The 18,600-nt window shown below is 43.0% G+C and overlaps 1 protein-coding gene across 2 annotated transcripts in view; it reads right to left on the bottom strand.

Moving 5' to 3' along the window:
- Positions 1 to 18,600, bottom strand: part of ZBED1 (zinc finger BED-type containing 1) — a 426,627-nt gene that overhangs the window by 104,709 nt on the left and 303,318 nt on the right. For both annotated transcript variants that reach the window (XM_073565949.1, XM_073565948.1), the window contains one exon: positions 10,551 to 10,758. In XM_073565949.1, the coding sequence (XP_073422050.1) occupies positions 10,551 to 10,758 (208 nt within the window). The remainder of the gene's footprint in view (positions 1 to 10,550; positions 10,759 to 18,600) is intronic.

An 18,600-nucleotide genomic window follows, 5' to 3' on the forward strand; every position in this document is an offset into this window, starting at 1 on the left:
TTTTATTTTCCCAAGGGTAACAGGACCCTAAAAGTTATTGTGCAATTTGTCCTGAGTACGCTGATACCCCACATGTGGGGGTAAACCACTATTTGGGCGCATGGCAGAGCTCGGAAAGGAAGCAGCGCCATTTGACGTTTTTGGCTGGAATTGAGATCGGACATCATGTCGCGATTGATTTTAAAACCCCTGATGTACCAAAATAGTGGAAACCCCCCACAAATGACACCATTTTGGAAACTACACCCCCTAAGGAACTTATCTAGATGTGTGGTGAGAACTTTGAACCCCCAAGGGCTTCACAGAAGTTTATAACATAAAGCCGTACAATTAAAAAATCATATTTTTTCCACAAAAATGATCTTTTCACCCTCAATTCTTATTTTTCCAAGGGTAACAGGACCTAAAAGTTATTGTGCAATTTGTCCTGAGTACGCTGGTACCCCACATGTGGGGGTAAACCACTATTTGGGCGCATGGCAGAGCTCGGAAGGGAAGCAGCACCATTTGATGATTTTGGCTGGAATTGAGATCGGACACCATGTCGCGATTGGAAAACCCCTGATGTACCTAAACAGTGGAAACCCCCCACAAATGACACCATTTTGTAAACTAGACCCCCCAAGGAACTTATCTAGATGTGTGGTGAGCACTTTGAACCCCCCAGTGCTTCACAGAAGTTTATAACGCCCGGGCGTGAAAATAAAAAATTTGTATTTTTTCCACAAACATGATATTTTAGTCACCATTTTTTTATTTTCCCAAGGGTACCAGGAGAAATTGGACCCCAAAAGTTGTTGTCCAATTTGTCCTGAGTATGCTGATACCCCATATGTGGGAGAAAACTACTGTATGGGCACACGTCGGGGCTCGGAAGGGAAGCAGTGACGTTTTGGAATGCAGACTTTGATGGAATGGTCTGCGGGTGTCATGTGCGTTTGGAGAGCCCCTGATGTACCTAAAGTATTGAAACTCCCCACAAGTGACCCCATTTTGGACACTAGACCCCCCACGGAACTTATCTAGATGTGTCGTGAGCACTTTGAACCCCAAGTGCTTCACAGAAGTTTATAACGCTCGGACGTGAAAATAAAAAAATCATTTTTTTCCACAAAAATGATATTTTTGCCCCCAATTTTTTATTTTCGTAAGGGTAACAGGAGAAATTGGACCCCAAAAATTGTTTTGCAATTTGTCCTGAGTAGGCTGATACCCTACATGTGGGGGTAAAACACTGTTTGGGCGCATGGCAGAGCTTGGAAGGGAAGGAGCACCATTTGACTTTTTCAACTCAGAATTGGCTGGAATTGAGATCAGATGCCATGTTGCATTTGGAGAGCTCCTGATGTGCCCAAAGAGTGGAAACCCCCAATTCTAACTCCAACCCGAACCCCAACACACCCCTAACCCTAATCTCAGCCCTAACCCTAGCCCTAACCCTAGCCCTAACCCTAATGGAAAAATGGAAATACATTTTTTTTATTTTATTATTTTTCCCTAACTAAGGCTACTTTCACACATCAGGTTTTCGGCGTCGTGCCGGAATGCCGGATCCGGCAAATGTTTTGTAAAACCTGAAGTGCCGGATCCGGTTTTGTGCCGGATCCGGTTTTCTGCCGGATCCGTCTTGTTCTTGACAGACAAAACCGGATCCGTCTCATCCGGTTCATCCGTTTTTCTATCCGTTTTTATATCCGTTTTTCGACGGATTACGCCGGATCCGGTTTTTAAAATTTACCCTTGTGGCCTTCCGAACGGGATTGGCTACTGGAAAACTAGATATAGCATGTTCCTACAGCCCTTCTTTGACAGGTTGTAGAGAAGAAAGTGCAGGTTGGAGAGAAGAGCAAGTTACTGGCGAAGATGGATGTTGTCATTGGAAATATTACCACTAGAAGGCCACAGGTGTGTACCTGGTTGTGTTTTATGCAAAGTATTTCACCTTTTAACAAAAGTTGTGTACATTGGTAGGAAATCACCAACAATAAAGACAACTTTTTAGGTGAAATACTTTGCTTCAAACACAACCAGGAACACAACTGTGGCAAAAAGCTAAAATTTACCCACAGTTATATTCCTGGTTTTGAATACCTTTTTACCTTTGAAATACCCTGTATTTAACCTTTTTTTAAAACATAGTTCGCCGCAGAAAGAAATGACAGACAACCATTGTGAAACGATAATTTAACTTTTATTTAAATTTTTTTTTTTTTTTGTAAAATGTTTTTAAAGTGCAAAAAACTTTTTTAATAAAGGTTTTAAACCCAATGGGCATTTTTATTACAAAAAACACACATTACAAATCTGTGTACTGTGGGGTGGAAATACTGCTGGAGGGGCTGCGGGACACTTCGACACTGGGTGTGTGGAGAGAGGACTGGGATCGTGGTGGGGAAGGAACAGTTAGAGGTGATGGTGTTGAAAAAGCTACAGAATGGGTGGACATGTGGGAGGCAGAAGAGGTGGTGGGCGGTGGAGTGGAGGGTTGGGCAGGGACTGTTGGAGCAGATGATGTTGATGGAAAGTTGTATGGGGAAGGAGTTTGGTACGGGGAAGGAGTTTGGTACGGGGAAGGAGTTTGGTACGGGGAAGGAGTTTGGTACGGGGCAGGTTGCTGGAAGTGGGGAGATGTCTGGTACTGGGGAGGTTGCTGGTACTGGTGAGGTTGCTGGTATGTAATAGGAGGGGGAGGATGGAAAGTGGCTGGAGGGGGTGCAGATGTAATAGGAGGGGGAGGATGGAAAGTGGCTGGAGGGGGTGCAGGTGGAGGAACTACAGTGGTGGGAGGTGGAGGTTGGGAGGTAACCTGCTGTAGAGCACCGTGGCACGAATGCATTACATGCATCTGCTGGGTAGGAGATAGCGTTTCCATGCGCTCCACAACAGACCTGAAAAAGGTGTGGTTTGGCGAAGATCTTGCTTCTGAATGCATGGTTTGCAGAAGTGTCTTCACCTCCAGAATGCTGGAGTTGATCTGCTGAAAGCCTGCGGAGATTTGCTCTGACAAGACTTTGAGACAGTTCTGGAAAGATGCATTCAGATGCAAGAACTCTTGCGCATAACTCTTTTCCTGACCCCTCTGCCGCTGCCGCCCAGTACCCGCAGGTGTACTAGAGGTGGCAGGGGCAGAAGGGTGGGGTAAAGGGAAAGCGATCTCCTCACCAGCAGCTTCATGTAATGTAGGCGGCCACGATGCTCCTGTGCTGGTGGATGGGACAGATGGGTCAAATGTGTGGGAAGGCTGGGAAGGTGCAGATGTACCGGGGCGGTCGAAGTGTCCCTCGGTGCCGGTCTCCTCAGGGATCGCCTCAGAAGGGTCCAATCGTGCAGGCTCCCGAGTGCTGCTCACCGTGCTGTGTAATAAAGAGAAAAAAAAACAATTAAAATACTGACATGGTATGGCCCTGGCTGAAAAAAAAAAAGTTACATCTAACATTCTTTTCACATGTGGTGTGTAATATTTACCTTCTGGTGAGCATTGTTTCCCGGAGGAACGACAGGGCTTGTGCGTACTTGTACTTGCTCCTGCGTCCTCCAGATCCACTCGGGGCCCGCATCTCTTTATTGAACTCCTTCTTGAAACGATCCCTCACAGACCGCCACCGATTCACAATTCTGTTCCCTGAAACGAGAAAGGAGTGGTTAGTATACAACATCAGTGTTTCACAAACTCCAGTCCTCATGGTCCCCAGGGGTCATGTTTTCAGGATTTCCATAGTAAATAGAAATCCTGAACACATGATCCGTGGGGACCACGAGGACTGGAGTTCGGGAAACACTGGTTTACATCAAGCAACCGGTACTGTATATACTTACGCTCTTTAATCTGGGCCCGAGCTTCGAGGTCCTCCCAGCGGCCCACAAGGAGAGAACAGATTTCCTCCCAGAGTCGTCGGGTAACTATCAGGTCAGCGTGGCGGCGGTCAGCCATATTCCAGAGCGGCTCCCTTTCTCTGACGAGATCGATGAGGCGGTCCACATCAATCCCTCCATCCTCACCGTCAGAGTCGGGAGCACGCTGTGAAGGCTGTTAAAGAAAAAGACAAAAATAACATAATTAGCCTCCACAAAAGAAATGAAATAAAAAGTGCAAAAAAACAAAGCAAAAATATTTATACTTACACGCTGGTGACCGCCGCGTTGCTGTCGCCGACGACCCTGGGAGGCACTGCGAGGACCTCTTGGCCGAGCACCAGATTGGGAATACTAGAGAAGAAAACAAAAAATGTTATGTCTTTGGATGTAGGCATTTGTTTGCTGTGTGTGGTCTGCAGAACATTGTTTTCTATGTGTTGTGTGTAGTGTGATGTTGTGTTTCTGCGTTTGATGCAAAAAACTTACCAATTGTGAGCCCACTCCAGGTGTCTGTCCACCCCTTCCTTCTTCTTCTGGGAGCTCCTCTTCATCTTGTGAATCCTGTTTTGAAATAAAAGTCAATGAATAGACATATATTACAGAGATGATGGATTTTGGAAATAAAAACTTACCGTCAAACGCTGACGATGCGAGGGAGGGCTCCCAGAAGAAGATGTGCTGTCCTGTTGATGGCCAGACTCCATGGCTGTGGGTATTGCTGCTGCTGTTGCTGCTGCCAGTGATGCCATTTCTGCTGCTGCTACTGCTGCATCTCTTTGGCGGCTGTTGAATAAAGAGAAACAAAGGGCCAATGAATATCTTGATATTCCATGGCCCTAGTTTGGAGGAAGGTGGGATTTGATAATTACCGTCTCTCATCTGCTTCTGGACTCCCCTCCTCAGCATGTTCCCTTTGCTGCTCCATTTGGGGTGGTGGTGGTGCTGATGGTGCTGCAGATGTCTGCTGCCTTCTCCTGGTTCTTGGCTTGGGTGGCATGTTGGGTGTGGCTGTGGGTCCCACTGTCTTGCTTTTATATATGTCTTGTGGGCAGAGCTACTGAGCATGCTCAGACCAAAAAAAACGGATCTGGCCACCGGATCCGGCTTTCGCCGGATCCGGCGCATTGCGGCGCTCATAGGCTTTCATTGTGTGAAAAAGCCGGACGCGCCGGATCCGGTAGACGTTACAGTAGACGTTTTTTCCAGACGCCGGATCACGACACATTGCCGGATCCGGCGAAAACCGGATGAAACGCATGGCCATCCGGCGCGATCCGGCGCGATCCGGCGCAAATGCAAGTCAATGGGGGGGAAACCGGATCCGGCATTGCATTTCGCCTGCTCCGGTTTCTGTCAAAAGCGCCGGATCGCGCCTGACGGCGAAAACCTGATGTGTGAAAGAGGCCTAAGGGGGTGATAACGGGGGGTTTGATTTACTATTTATGGCGGTTTTTATATTTGGCACGCTAAAAGACGCTTTTTATTGTAAAAATAGTTTTTGCATCACCACATATTGAGAGCTATAATTTTTCCGTATTTTGACCCACCGAGTCATGTGAGGTCTTATTTTTTGCGGGACGAGTTGACGTTTTTATTGGTATCATTTTCGGGCACGTGACATTTTTTGATCGCTTTTTATTTCGATTTTTGGGACGCAGAATGAACAAAAACCAGCGTTTCATGAATTTCTTTTGGGGGAGTGCGTTTACACCGTTCCGCGTGCGGTAAAATTGATAAAGCGGTTTTATTCTTTGGGTCAGTACGGTTACAGCGATACCTCATTTAGTCGTTTTTTTATGTTTTGTCGGTTTTATGCAATGAAAACTATTTTATATAAAAAATAATTATTTTTGCATCGCTTTATTCTGCGAGCTATAACTTTTATATTTTTTCGCTGATGATGCTGTGTGGCGGCTCGTTTTTTGCGGGACAAGATGACGTTTTCAGCGGTACCATGGATATTTATATGCGTCTTTTTGATCGCGCGTTATTACACTTTTTGTTTGGCGGTTTGATAATAAATCATTATTTTTTGCTTCGTTTTTTATTTTTATTTTTTAAGGGGTTTGCTAAAGGGGTTAACTAATGGGACAGTTTTATAGGGCGGGTCGTTACGGACGCGGCGATACCAAATATGTGTACTTTTATTGTTTTTTTTTTTTATTTACAATAAATGGATTTATTTGGGGGAATATTTTTTTTTTTTTCTAATTTATTTGGCGATTTTTTTTAAAATTATTTTAACACTTTTTTTTTTTTTTTACTTTATTAAATAGTCCCAGGTGGGACTTCACTGTCCTGTGACAGATCGCTGATCTGTCACATCACAGATCACTGACAGATCAGCGATCTGTCACAGGCAGTGCAGAAGGCTTCCTCACGCCTGCGCTTTGCAGGCACTGAGGAAGCCAGCTTCCTGCAGGCCCCCGAAGGCCCCCGTCGCCATCTTGGATTCGGGGGCCTGCAGGAAAGGAGCCCCCCGCAGCAGCACTGCACATTGCGCTGCCGTGGGGGGCTCAGGGAAGCACGGAGGGAGCCCCCTCCCTGCCGATGCTTCCCTTTAACCCCCGGTACACCGCGATCATGTTTGATCGCGGTGTGCAAGGGGTTAACGTGTCGGGGGCGGTCCGTGACCGCCCCTGACACATTGTGCCGGGTGTCAGCTGTGATAATCAGCTGACACCCGGCCGCGATCAGCGGCGCTCACCACGTGGGCGCCGCTGATCGCGGTAGACGTACTATCCCGTCCATGGGCATAGGGGCCCGGGTCCCATGGACGGGATAGTACGTCTGATGTCAGGAAGGGGTTAAAGATTAAAAATAATGGTCTATCTATGACTGTGCTTAATTCCTGCAGTACTCGGGGGTGTATCCCATCCAGGCACGGGGGTTTGTCAATTTTAGTGATTTTTAGACGCTGCCTTACTTCCTGCTGGGTTAAGCAGGTGACATTTAATGGAGAATTTTTATCCCTGATCATGTTATCCGTCATGGGATTTTCTTGTGGAAATACTGTTGAAGAAAAGTCATTTAGCATATTGGCTTTTTCCTCATCCACCATTTCACCCATACTATTTTTAAGGGGACCAACACTATCATTTTTTAGCTTCTTACTATTTATGTAGTTAAAGAATATTTTGGGATTATTTTTACTTTCTCTGGCAACGAGTCTCTCTGTCTCAATCTTTGCTATCTTGATTTTTTTTTACAGAATATATTTAATCTTCTGTATTTATTTAATGCCTCATCACTACCTACTTGCTTTAATTCTCTAAATGCTTTATTTTTGTCACTTATTGCTCCCCTTACAGCTCTATTTAGCCATAGTGGTTTCCTCCTATTTCTAGCATGTTTATTCCCATATGGTATATATTGTGCACAGGTCCTATTCAGGATGCTAATAAACGTCTCCCATTTTCTTTGTGTATTTTTATATCTCAGGATATCGTCCCAGTTAATTGCACCAAGATCATCTCTCATCCGTTGGAAATTTGCCTTTCTGAAGTTTAGTGTCCTTGTAACCCCTCTACTACACACATCCTATTAAAGGACACATGAAAACTTATTATTTTGTGATCACTATTACCCAAGTGACCCTCAACCCTTATATTTGATATGCGGTGTGTCACTCATTAGGTTGTATGTTGTTCTTTCAATACAGTGAGTATTTTATCAGCAGGATATTATCACTAGAAGACTACAGCTCATGTGCATTTTTCATGGTCTACCCAAATCTTATAAGTTGGGTTTCCTCCACAGCTATGTTCAATTATTTCATGTATTAGATCATCAAATGAAGGACTCAGTGGCTGGCTGGATTAAGATCTACAGCCACTACGCTGGGTGTCAAGGGGCTCCATGATGTCATTCAGTGGAGTCACTAACTGACTCCCCGCTGTCATAGCAACCCATCAGACCCAAACACTTCTTTGAGGGAATTTTGGGGTGTTGTCTCTTTCCTGAAGCAGTTTTGCAAAGTTTTTGAAATTGTTTTGCAACCTTTTGACTGCACAACACCTAGTTGCAGTGGATTCCAACAGGAACCACTTCAACGAAGTGATAGGCACTTTCCTTTCTCCTACCTTGTGTTTCTCAAAACCTAAAGCAGAAGAAAAACGCACAAAAGAGTGAACATATGAACCAAAAAGAAGTTTTACGATAGAAATTAATACAAATATTTCAAGCAATTTTTCAATTATTTTTCTGGCAGTTTTTGAAGCGAACTCAGGGTAGTTAAAGGGAAACTGTGCTGTAATCAATTATTCAGAATAAGTGGTCCTGTGTGCGCACGTGAGGAATGACACCATTTCTGGCCGTTAGGTGACTTATATCTTGCTCTATCTGTAACTTGCAATCCACTGGCGATCTGCAGTGATTTCTCCACTAGACAACTCCACACACGGAGGGGAAAGCCTGCTCATCATTCACTTTTCAGTCACTCATAAGTCATCAGTAAGGAGGATTGCTTCATAAATTTGTCATGTAACTGACATACCAGAAACATCTGGAATATTTGTAATAAGGACAGACAAAATCTCAATAACAAGGACAAATAAGGCAGGGGAAAGTGGACAACTCTGCCGTGTACCACAAAGAAAATACATTTGGGATAGGAGCGATGTTCAATTGAGAATTTAAGAATTTAAGGCTATGGGGATGGAGTAGCAACAGAAGGAAGAAGCTGTACATAGGCTTTAACCCCTTACTTACCAATGATGCACTGTTGCGTCATCAGTAAGTATCCCCTGCTTTGAGGTGGGCTCCGGCAGTAAGCCCACCTCAAAGCCATGACATGTCAGCTGTTATAAACAGCTAACATGTGCTCACAATAGACGAGAGGGGAATCGCGATCCACCCGCGTTTATTAACTAGTTAAATCCCGCTGTCAAACGCTGATAGCGGGGATTTAAATAGTACTTCCGGCGCCCGGCCGGAAATGAGTGCATCGCCGACCCCCGTCACGTGATCGGGGGTCGGCGACGCATTGTCTTGACAACCAGAGGTCTCCAAGACCTCTATGGTTGTTGCAGGCACATTGCTATGAGCACCGCCCGATGGTCGGCGCTCATAGCAATGCAGTAAATCTGCTACATATGGGCGATCTGCTCATCACCTCTATGAAGCAGAGCCGATCAAGTATGGCATGCTTCTAGCCTCATGTGGAAACATGCCAAAAGTAATAAAAAAAAAAAGTTCAAATCACCCCCTTTCGCCCCAATCAAAATAAAACAAGAAAAATCACACATAAACATATTTGGTATCGCCGCATTCAGAATCACCCGATCTATCAATAAAAAAAGCATTAACCCGATCGCTAAACGGCGTAGTGAGAAAAAAATTCAAAATGCCAGAATTACGTTTTTTTGGTCGCCGCAACATTTTATTAAAATGCAATAACGGGCAATCAAAAGAATGTATTTGCACAAAAGTGGTATAATTAAAAATGACAGCATGGCACGTAAAAAATAAGCCCACACCCAACCCGAGATCACAAAAAATGGAGACGCTACGGGTCTCGGAAAATTGCGCTTTTTTTATTTTTAGCAAACTTAGGAATTTTTTTCACCACTTAGATAAAAGAGAACGTAGACATGTTTGGTGTCTATGAACTCGTAATGATATCTGGAGAATCATAATGGCAGGTCAGTTTTCGCATTTATTGAACCTAGCAAAAAAGTCAAGCATAAAACAAGTGTGGGATTGCACTTAGCATTGCAATTTCACCGCACTTGGAATTATTTTCCCGTTTTCGAGTACACGACATGCTAAAACCAATGATGTCATTCAAAAGTACAACTCGTCCTGCAAAAAATAAGCTCTCACGTCCACATTGACAGAAAAATAAAAAAGTTATGGCTCTGAAAAGAAGGGGAGCGAAAAATGAAAATGAAAAATCGAAAAAAGCTCGGGAAGTTAAGGGGTTAAGACACAAAAAAAATAGACCCAAGAAACCGTTTTGAAGGATTTTCCGATATCTAAAGCCAGACCTGTATGATGGATGGAAGACAGTCACCCAGTGAACAATGTTTAGGATTTTCCGATTATCTGATTTCTTGATGCCCGAACTTCAAATGTGGTAAAAGTAAATTAAGCCTCTTAAACAAAACTGACGTAAAGATCTAAGTATCAATATTAATGAGGGAGATTGGATTATGGTTCACAAGAAGTGTTTGGCATGGATATGACGGTGATCGTCACATCCATGAATTCTGGTGGCATACTGTGGTTAGATACCCTAACAATATGGATGTTTAAAATGGGAGAAAATATTTTATAATATGGTGAAAATTGATCCGGCATTGGGGCTTTATTTCACTGTAGCTGTTGTATGGCCAGAACTTCCTTCTCGGCAATGCTGGAATTTACAGTCCTTTGCTTTTTTGGTGAGAATCCATGGATTCTTCAAATACTCTTAACCACTTTTATCTAATGATGTATTTGTACCCGCTGTTATTTTTACAAGACTTTAGTTGCAGTTTTTAGTAAAATAAGAACAGAAATTAATAATGGGCCTAAGTGGGATGAGCAGTGGTATCGGCCACAGCCGGCTGTATGCCTATGTAAGGTGAAGTAGCTCTTTGTGACCCTCCACTGTACTGATTTGAGCTGTTCCTGTCCGATCTCAACCAATCAAGACTGATGAATAAAAGGACTGGAATAGAATTAAAATTACATTTTAACTTAGAAGTACCTACCTTTAAAAATAGCCAGCCCGTCATCCATTTCACCAATCTCCCCAGACTCCATACGTGCTTGTAGAGGTCAGTATTAACAACCCCAGGGTCCACAGCATTAGCAGTCACGTGACTACCTTCTAGACTCAGCAGATGTTGTAGATAATAGGTAAATAACACAAGGGCAAGCTTGCTCTGAGAATACGCACCATGGGCTGAATAACAGTGGCTGTGGACAAACAGAAAAAAGTATTAAGTAATGTACAACATTCATTTTAAAGGGAATTTGTCAGCAGGTTTTTGCTATCTAATATTAGAGCAGCATGATGTAAGGGCAGAAACCCTGATTCTAAAGATGTGTCACTCATTGGCCTGTTTGGTGTAGGTTTTATAACATCATTGGTTTTATCAGCAGGAGATAATCACTGGAGGACTACTTAGATTGCTGCCAGATAGTCTAACCACACCCCCAACCACTGATTGGCAGCTTTCTGCTTATGCACAGTGTAGACAGAAAGCTGCCAATCAGTGATGTGGGCGGGGTTATACAGAACTCAGCATTCAGAGAACTGGCAGATCTGCAGCACTTGGAAAAGTAGCATATTTTTGTTATGAATTTTATGGCATGATTCTATTATTGTATTTTAGTGTTACTAGTTCAGTTATTGCTACATTTGATATTACAATATATTTCCAAGACTATTACCAAAAACAGAACAAATGTAAATGTCACCACCCGCAGCATTTCCTTTTTTCTCTGCCAGCCTCAAAAATCAGTCATATCGACAAAAGAAAAAAAGCTTCTTACTTCAGACTGGTGAAAATGAAACGGCTTATGCTAAGCCATCAAAGTAGTCTTCAAACATTTAACAGTATTAGAGCACAGAGTTTGCTCTGCATTTTATATAGGCGACTTAAGGAGGAAAGCTACTAAATATCAGTAACACAGTTCTGTCACATTCATGTGCACATTTCTATATTAGTGTTATATTTTACTTGTTTTTTCCACTCTTTACTAGGTTTAATCGTTCCTCCAGGGGACTTGAAGCGGCGATCATCCGATCCCTTGTGCAATACTTAATAGCGCATCACAATCTCCTGTGAACATCAGCTAAAAGATGGCTTTCTCAGGAGAATTGTAATGACAGGATGGTATTCAGCAGACCTTCGGTTGTCATGACAACCCATTGGCGACCCGCCATCGCATCAAGGCTGCGCAGATGGGAGCGTGGAACGTCGTGCGCTCCTGTCGACGTGTGTTAAAACCAGGGCTGTAGAGTCGGTAAGCCAAACCACCAACTCCGACTCCAACTCCACAGCACTGCCTCACAGATTCATCTCAACTAAAAGCCGAGATCCTTAGCTCAGGAACAAATCAGACATTTATAGCACATTTCATAACTTTCCCAAATTCTTCTGAAAGCAAAAACAGCACATCCTGCACTGAACTATTGAACCCAATTTATTATATATTTTAGCAGTTGAAGTCGATCCATTTTATACAGACTCCAACTCCACGACTCTGACTCCACAACCCTGGAAAACAGCGGGATTTAACAGATTAAAGATCGTGGGTGGAGCTCCACTCCACCCATGGCTGTTAGAGGCACATGACAGCTGAATAAATCTGCCATAATGTGGGGGAAAAATGTGGGATCAGCATGCGATCCTGCATGAAAGACAGAGAGCTGGCAGCATATGACGTAAGTTTACATTATATGCCGTGACGTGGATAATGATACTATCAAACTCTTCTGTTTTTGTGAAAAAACTGCACGGAAAAAAACACGACAAAAACGCAGCAAATACTTAACATGTTCACACACCCAAACCCTGCTTATTTATTAATAAACTAGAGCTAAACATTTGCATTTTGTGCATGCGGAGAGCATGTGTTATGCTATGTGTGGGTGGGTTTTGATCCGCACCAAATATCTGAGACATTGCAACCAAATCAGCACACGGTCGGAATACAATGATAGATAATGATATACAAACGATAGGACAAAGTTTATCTTTTCGAGGATTGCTGAGTAACCTGTTTCATGAAAATGCACAAAAACTGTTTCATCAAAATTCTAAGAAGACAAGCTTGTATTTTCTCCACAGCGTGAGTTATACAATAAGAGCGAGAAGAACAAATCAATCCACAGAATACGATCTAAACAGCACACTCAGGAGGCAGAGTTCAGAAATATTGATCCATTCATCGACCTGCCCAGATGACAGCATTGCTTAATACTTTTATATACAAATGTTACAATATTTTGTTCCCCAAAGCTCTTACTCATGAAATTACCATCAAAAGCCCAGCCGACAAGATTGATGCAATCTTGGCTAACACTTAATGCCCCCTATTTTCTCAGAAGGTAACATCAAGTGGATTTTCTGAGCCTCTCGTAATCCTTTACTGCTGAGGCACATTACCCCTGTGGTAATCGAAAACAAGACCTTCAATTCTAAACTATTTTTAGATAAAGTTAAAATTGCTTTTAGAGATTTCATATATTATATGTTGTTTTTCTGTTGAGTGATATAAAATGTAAAGCTAAGGTGGTAATTTGAGCATTAATATGGAAGTGACCCTTGTGAACCACCTGTGAAAGAAAACACTGTGTTGCCAATTATTATCCTACATGACATTCACAACGTTAACAGGTTTCAGAAAATCTTTACTAATGGCTTAACGGTTTAAGAAACATTTCTTTACAAGCTACATAAAATTGCAGCTTTTCTTATAAGCAAGTGACAGTCTATAATAAATGTATGTATACATATACCTGCAGAGCCATATGCAGGAGGCTATACAGTGTTAGACTACAGTATGTCCCCTGCCGCAGGAACTCCATGTGCTGCCGTATGATGCTCCATAAGTGGCCATTTGTTTAGAAGTAATGCAACTGGAGGAGAATTTTGCCATAACATATCAACTAGTGATGAGCGAACGTGCTTTGATAACGTGTTATCCGAGCACGCTCGTGTGCTATCCAAGTGACTTCTGCATGCTCAAAAAATATGTTTGCATCCCAGCGGCTGCATGTCTCATGACTGTTCGGCAACCGTGACACATGCAGGGATTGCCTGTTTGTGTTGGTCTAGAACCGCTCTTATGAATATACTTGAAGTCTCAAGTTTACTTCTCTGGCTCTAAAATTATCAATTTCTCCCCTAATTCGACTTCCTAAAATTCAAAAAGGACAAGGCAAAATATATAAAGCTCTGGCAAAAGTTAAGAGACCACTGCACAGTTTTATAAAAATCAGCTTCTCTCCATGTCTGACAGCCATTCCATTCCAGGGTCAGTTGAATTCCAACCAGAGTACACCTCATTCTACTTAATGTGCTTCTGATTAGGTGAGCACCTGAACCAAATCTTATTTAACAAAAGAAAGTATAAAACAAACCCTGCTGTGGAGTTCACAATCCTCTTGCAGTAGGACAAGCTGGATGGCAAAACAAGTGCTAATAATATCCCAAAAGTAATGGGAATGAAAAAATAACTTTTAGCCATGCCAAAGGAGATGAAAAGAAAAGTTGAGTGAGGAAAAGAAGGGCTCAATTCTGGCTGTACTCGCAGAGGGATAGTGAGTGTCATATTGCCTCCATTCTTAAAATTTCTAAGACGGCAGTCTATTACAACAAGGTCAAGCAGCAGACATTGGGAACAACAAAGCTACAGACCGGCAGAGGGCGAAAACGACTCCCCACTGACTGGGATGACCATCATCTTATTCGAATGTCACTCAGCAACCGCAGGATGACATCAAGAGACCTACAAAAGTAATGGCAGCTGGGGTGAAGTGCATGGCAAGAACAGTTCATAACAGGCTCCTAGAGGTGGGCTCAAGTCATGTAAAGCTAGAAAAAAGCCTTTCATCAATGAGAAGCAAAGGAGAGCCAGGTTGAAGTTTCCCAAAAACCATAAGGATTGGACCATAGAGGACTGGAGTAAGGTAATCTTCTCTGATAAGTCTAATTTTCAGCTTTGCCCAACACCTGGTCATCTATTGGTTAGACGAGGAGACCTGGAGAGGTGTACAGGCCACAGTGTCTTGCACCCACTGTGAAATTGGGCAGCACGGTGGCTCAGTGGATAGCACTGCAGTCTTGCAGCGCTGGATTCCTGGGTCCGAATCCCACCAAGGACAACATCTGCAAGGAGTTTGTACGTTCTCCCCGTGTTTGCATGGGTTTCCTCCAGGTACTCCAGTTTCCTCCCACATTCCAAAGACATACTGATAGGGAATTTAGATTGTGAGCCCCATCGGGAACAGTGATGATAATGTGCGCAAACTGTAAAGCACTGCGGAATATGTTAGCGCTATATTATTATTACATTTGGTGGAGGATTGGTGATGATCTGGGGATGCTTCAGCAAGGCTGGAACTGGGCAGGTTAATCTTTGCGAAGAAAATATGAATCAAGCCGCATACAAGGTTATCCTGGAAAAACAGTTGATTCCTTCTGCTCAAGCAATGTTCCCAACTCTGAGGACTGTTTTTTCCAGCAGGACAATGCGCCACGCCACACAGCTAGGTCAATCAATGTGTGAATGAAGGGCCACCACATCAAATCCCTGTCATGGCCAGCCCAATGTCCAGACCTGAACCCCATTGAAAACCTCTAGAATGTAATCAAGAAGAAGATAGATAGTGACAAGCCATCAAAGAAGAACTGCTTAAATTTTTGTACCAGGAGTGGCTTATGGTCACCCAAAAGCAATGTGAAAGACTGATGGAAAGCATGCCAAGACGCATGAAAGCTGTGATGAAAAATCATGGTTATTCCACAAAATATTGATTTCTGAACTCTTCCTGATTTAAAACATTAGTATTGTTGTTTATAAATGATTATGAACTTGTTTTCTTAGCATTATTTGAGGTCTGAAAGCACTGCAATTTTTTGTTATTTTGACCATTTCTCATTTTCTGAAAATAAATACAAAATTTAGTGCTTGGAAATTTGAAGACATGTTGTCACTAGATGATAGAATAAAAGAGCAATTTACATTTTACTAAAAAAAATATACCTATCATGAGAAAAATCAGACAAACTGAAAATTTTGCAGTGGTCTCTTAATTTTTGCCAGAGCTGTAAAATCCCCTGACTAGTATTACAAATTATTGCTCAACATTTTTCCCTATCTTACAATAATAGGATAAACTTTATTTTCAGCTCCTTCATCTTCGACCTCAAAAACATTTCTAAAATCTGCAGTTTTCTCAACCTTGAGAAATGTCTGCTCATACTCTCCATCTCTAGACTACTATTGTTCTCCATAGCCTCCCATATAAGACTGTTGCATGATTCCAATTCAACCTTAACTCTACTGCCTGGTTAATCTACGGTACTCCTTACTCACCATTCATTACCTCTCTCCCTTTCCTCTCTGCCAATCTAAAATCACACTCGTTCTTACGCCCCTTTGACATTGGGTTGTGGAGACAGACCCACTGTAAATTTTTAATTTAAAAATAGTAACATTGGCATTACCAAAGGAATGGGAGCAAAAAAAAAGTTCAGAAATCAGTGACTACAATTTTTTTGCAAGATTTTAACTTATTAAATAAGAAATAATGTTAATAACAACAGAGAAATATTATTTACTAGTGATCTGAACTTATTAGGATTTCAGATTATTTATGTAAAGCTTCACAGATCCTGGTACCCATCATAATTTACTACGTTGGAGAATCAATTGAAGGGGTCAACAGACAAAATTCATTTTCAGCTCGACCTCTAAAATTCTAAAGCACTTATTTATTTTAAGTCTCATTAGTTTCTCTAGTAAGACCACTGTTATATTTTTTTCCTAGCATGTTAATTGATGAATAAATTGTCAACTGGGCAGGAGGCCCGCCTCCTGTCAATGGTTCTGAGCTGTTCTATCACTCTTCAGTCATCAAGGACAGCTTCAGAGCGGATCCAGCAAATGTATCTCACAATCCTACAAGTAGTCATGAAATTAATCCCCTTATAAGCTGCTAACAGATAGCCAGCGAGAACGAAAAGTTGTAAGAGAAGGCAGTGACATGATTGGTAGGCTGGAACCACCTCTCGGTCTCATGGGTGCCCACTCTATGTTGTCAGACTCCTTTGCCGTTCCTTGTCTATCCCTTCCTAGTTTAACTGCAAACACCTCTTACAGATTTGCTCCGTGAATGTCAGTGGCATGTGAACCAGGCCTCCTGTTCCCCTCTCATCTGCTGCCACCAGGTGCCTGCCCTGCATATACAAATACATGGCCTTCGGGGGAGGTAGGATTGAGGCTGACACCATTGTAAGGCCTCTTATCAGTCTCTGGTCCAAGCTGAATGGAATGTCTAAACCTGAGCACTCCTATGTCTGACCATCCTAGTTGGGATAGGTGCTCAGCTTTCCACCTATCCCTATAACACACCTAACTGGATCACCTCACATGCACCATGTATATGAATAAATATAAACTAGTATTTTTTATGTATATAATCAGTGCAAAATGTAAAAAATGAATATCATAATAAAATAAATAATAATAATCTTTATTTTTATATAGAGATAACATATTCCGCAGCGCTTTACAGTTTGCATACATGATCAAACTGTAAACCAGGGAATGATGCTTGAAGAGGACAATTTGCATATTCCAGGTGCCTTCTGGGAAAAGCAAAGAGTCTCCCTCAGCAAGAAGATCATTGGTACAGCCGGGACCAGCTGCTTGGAAAGCATCGCCAAACCAAGGATTGAAGCTTGAAGAGGACAATTTGCATATTCCAGGTGCCTTCTGGGAAAAGCAAAGAGCCTCCCTCAGCAAGAAGATCGTTGGGTACAGCCGGGACCAACTGTTTGAAAAGCATGGCCAAACCGCGTACCTCTAGGACATTATTGCAAGAAAGCTTGGCTGATTGAGTAGATTACACAAGAAGGAAGACACACAGCAGATTACATAACAAGGTTAGGGTACCGTTACACCTAGCGATACACCAGCGATCCCGACTAGCGATATGACGCAGTCAGGATCGCTGGTGCATCGCTAGGTGGTCGCTAGTGAGCTGCCACACAGGCAGATCTCACTAGCGACATCGCTGGGGACGGGGATCGCTACTTACCTGTCAGACGCGGCGATCCTGCGTCCTCCCGCCCGGCTCCACGAGTCGCTCGTCGGCGCCACAGGAAGCGCAGCAGGAAGTGACCGACGAGGAATGGTCCAGGAGCTTCTCGCGCAATCAGCGATAACCAGCGGGGGAGCCGGTCGGAGGCAAGTATCACATGCAGCGATATCGCTAGCAATATCGCTGCAACGTCACAAAATCGGTGACTTTACAGCGATATTGCTAGCGATATCGCAGTGTGTAACGGGGGCTTTACTCAGAGAGAATTACACAAGAAGGAAGACACACAGCAAGTCAGCAGGATCAAAGAGCAACATGGCAGATGTGACAACCTACATGGTGAGCTGCAACATGTGCTAAATGTTCACAGATCGACCAGAAGAAGAATGTAACTTCACCTGCCAGAAGTGTAGACTCCTGTTAGAAAAAAGGTGCCGGGTTAGTAAGAAAGAATTGCAACTTTGAAACTCATCAAAGAAAATGAAGACTTCATAGACAGAACAGAAGTATCTCTACTGGTAACAGAAGGTGAAGAAAGTGTCAGAGAATATCCAAAAGCAGACGAGTGGAAGCATGTGACCAAAAGAAGCAAGGAGAAAATGGAGACATCACCAACCACACAACTGAGAAACTGATACCAAGGCTTTGTGGAGGACGAAGGATGAGGCACTACCAGCAAGCAAAGAGGAAAAAGGGCACACAGCAAAACCCAGAAGTGACAACAAAAAGTATGGCCAGGAAGCAAACAAGAGTGAAAGTGGTGGGAGACTCACTACTGATAGGCACAGAAGCAGCCATCTGCAGACCAAACATAACCGCAAGAGAAGTATGCGTCCCAGGTGCGAAGATCAAGGATGTGACCGATGGGATACCAAAGCTCATCGGTTCCAAGGACATCCACCCATTTCTTCTGATACATGTTGGCACCAATGACATGGCAAGGGAGGACCTACCGACAATCTGCAAGGACTTTGAAGAGT

This window comes from Dendrobates tinctorius, unplaced genomic scaffold (genome assembly GCF_039654945.1).
Source record: "Dendrobates tinctorius isolate UK_male_01 unplaced genomic scaffold, ASM3965494v1 ptg000016l, whole genome shotgun sequence".
In the NCBI taxonomy this organism is placed as follows: Eukaryota; Metazoa; Chordata; class Amphibia; order Anura; family Dendrobatidae; genus Dendrobates; species Dendrobates tinctorius.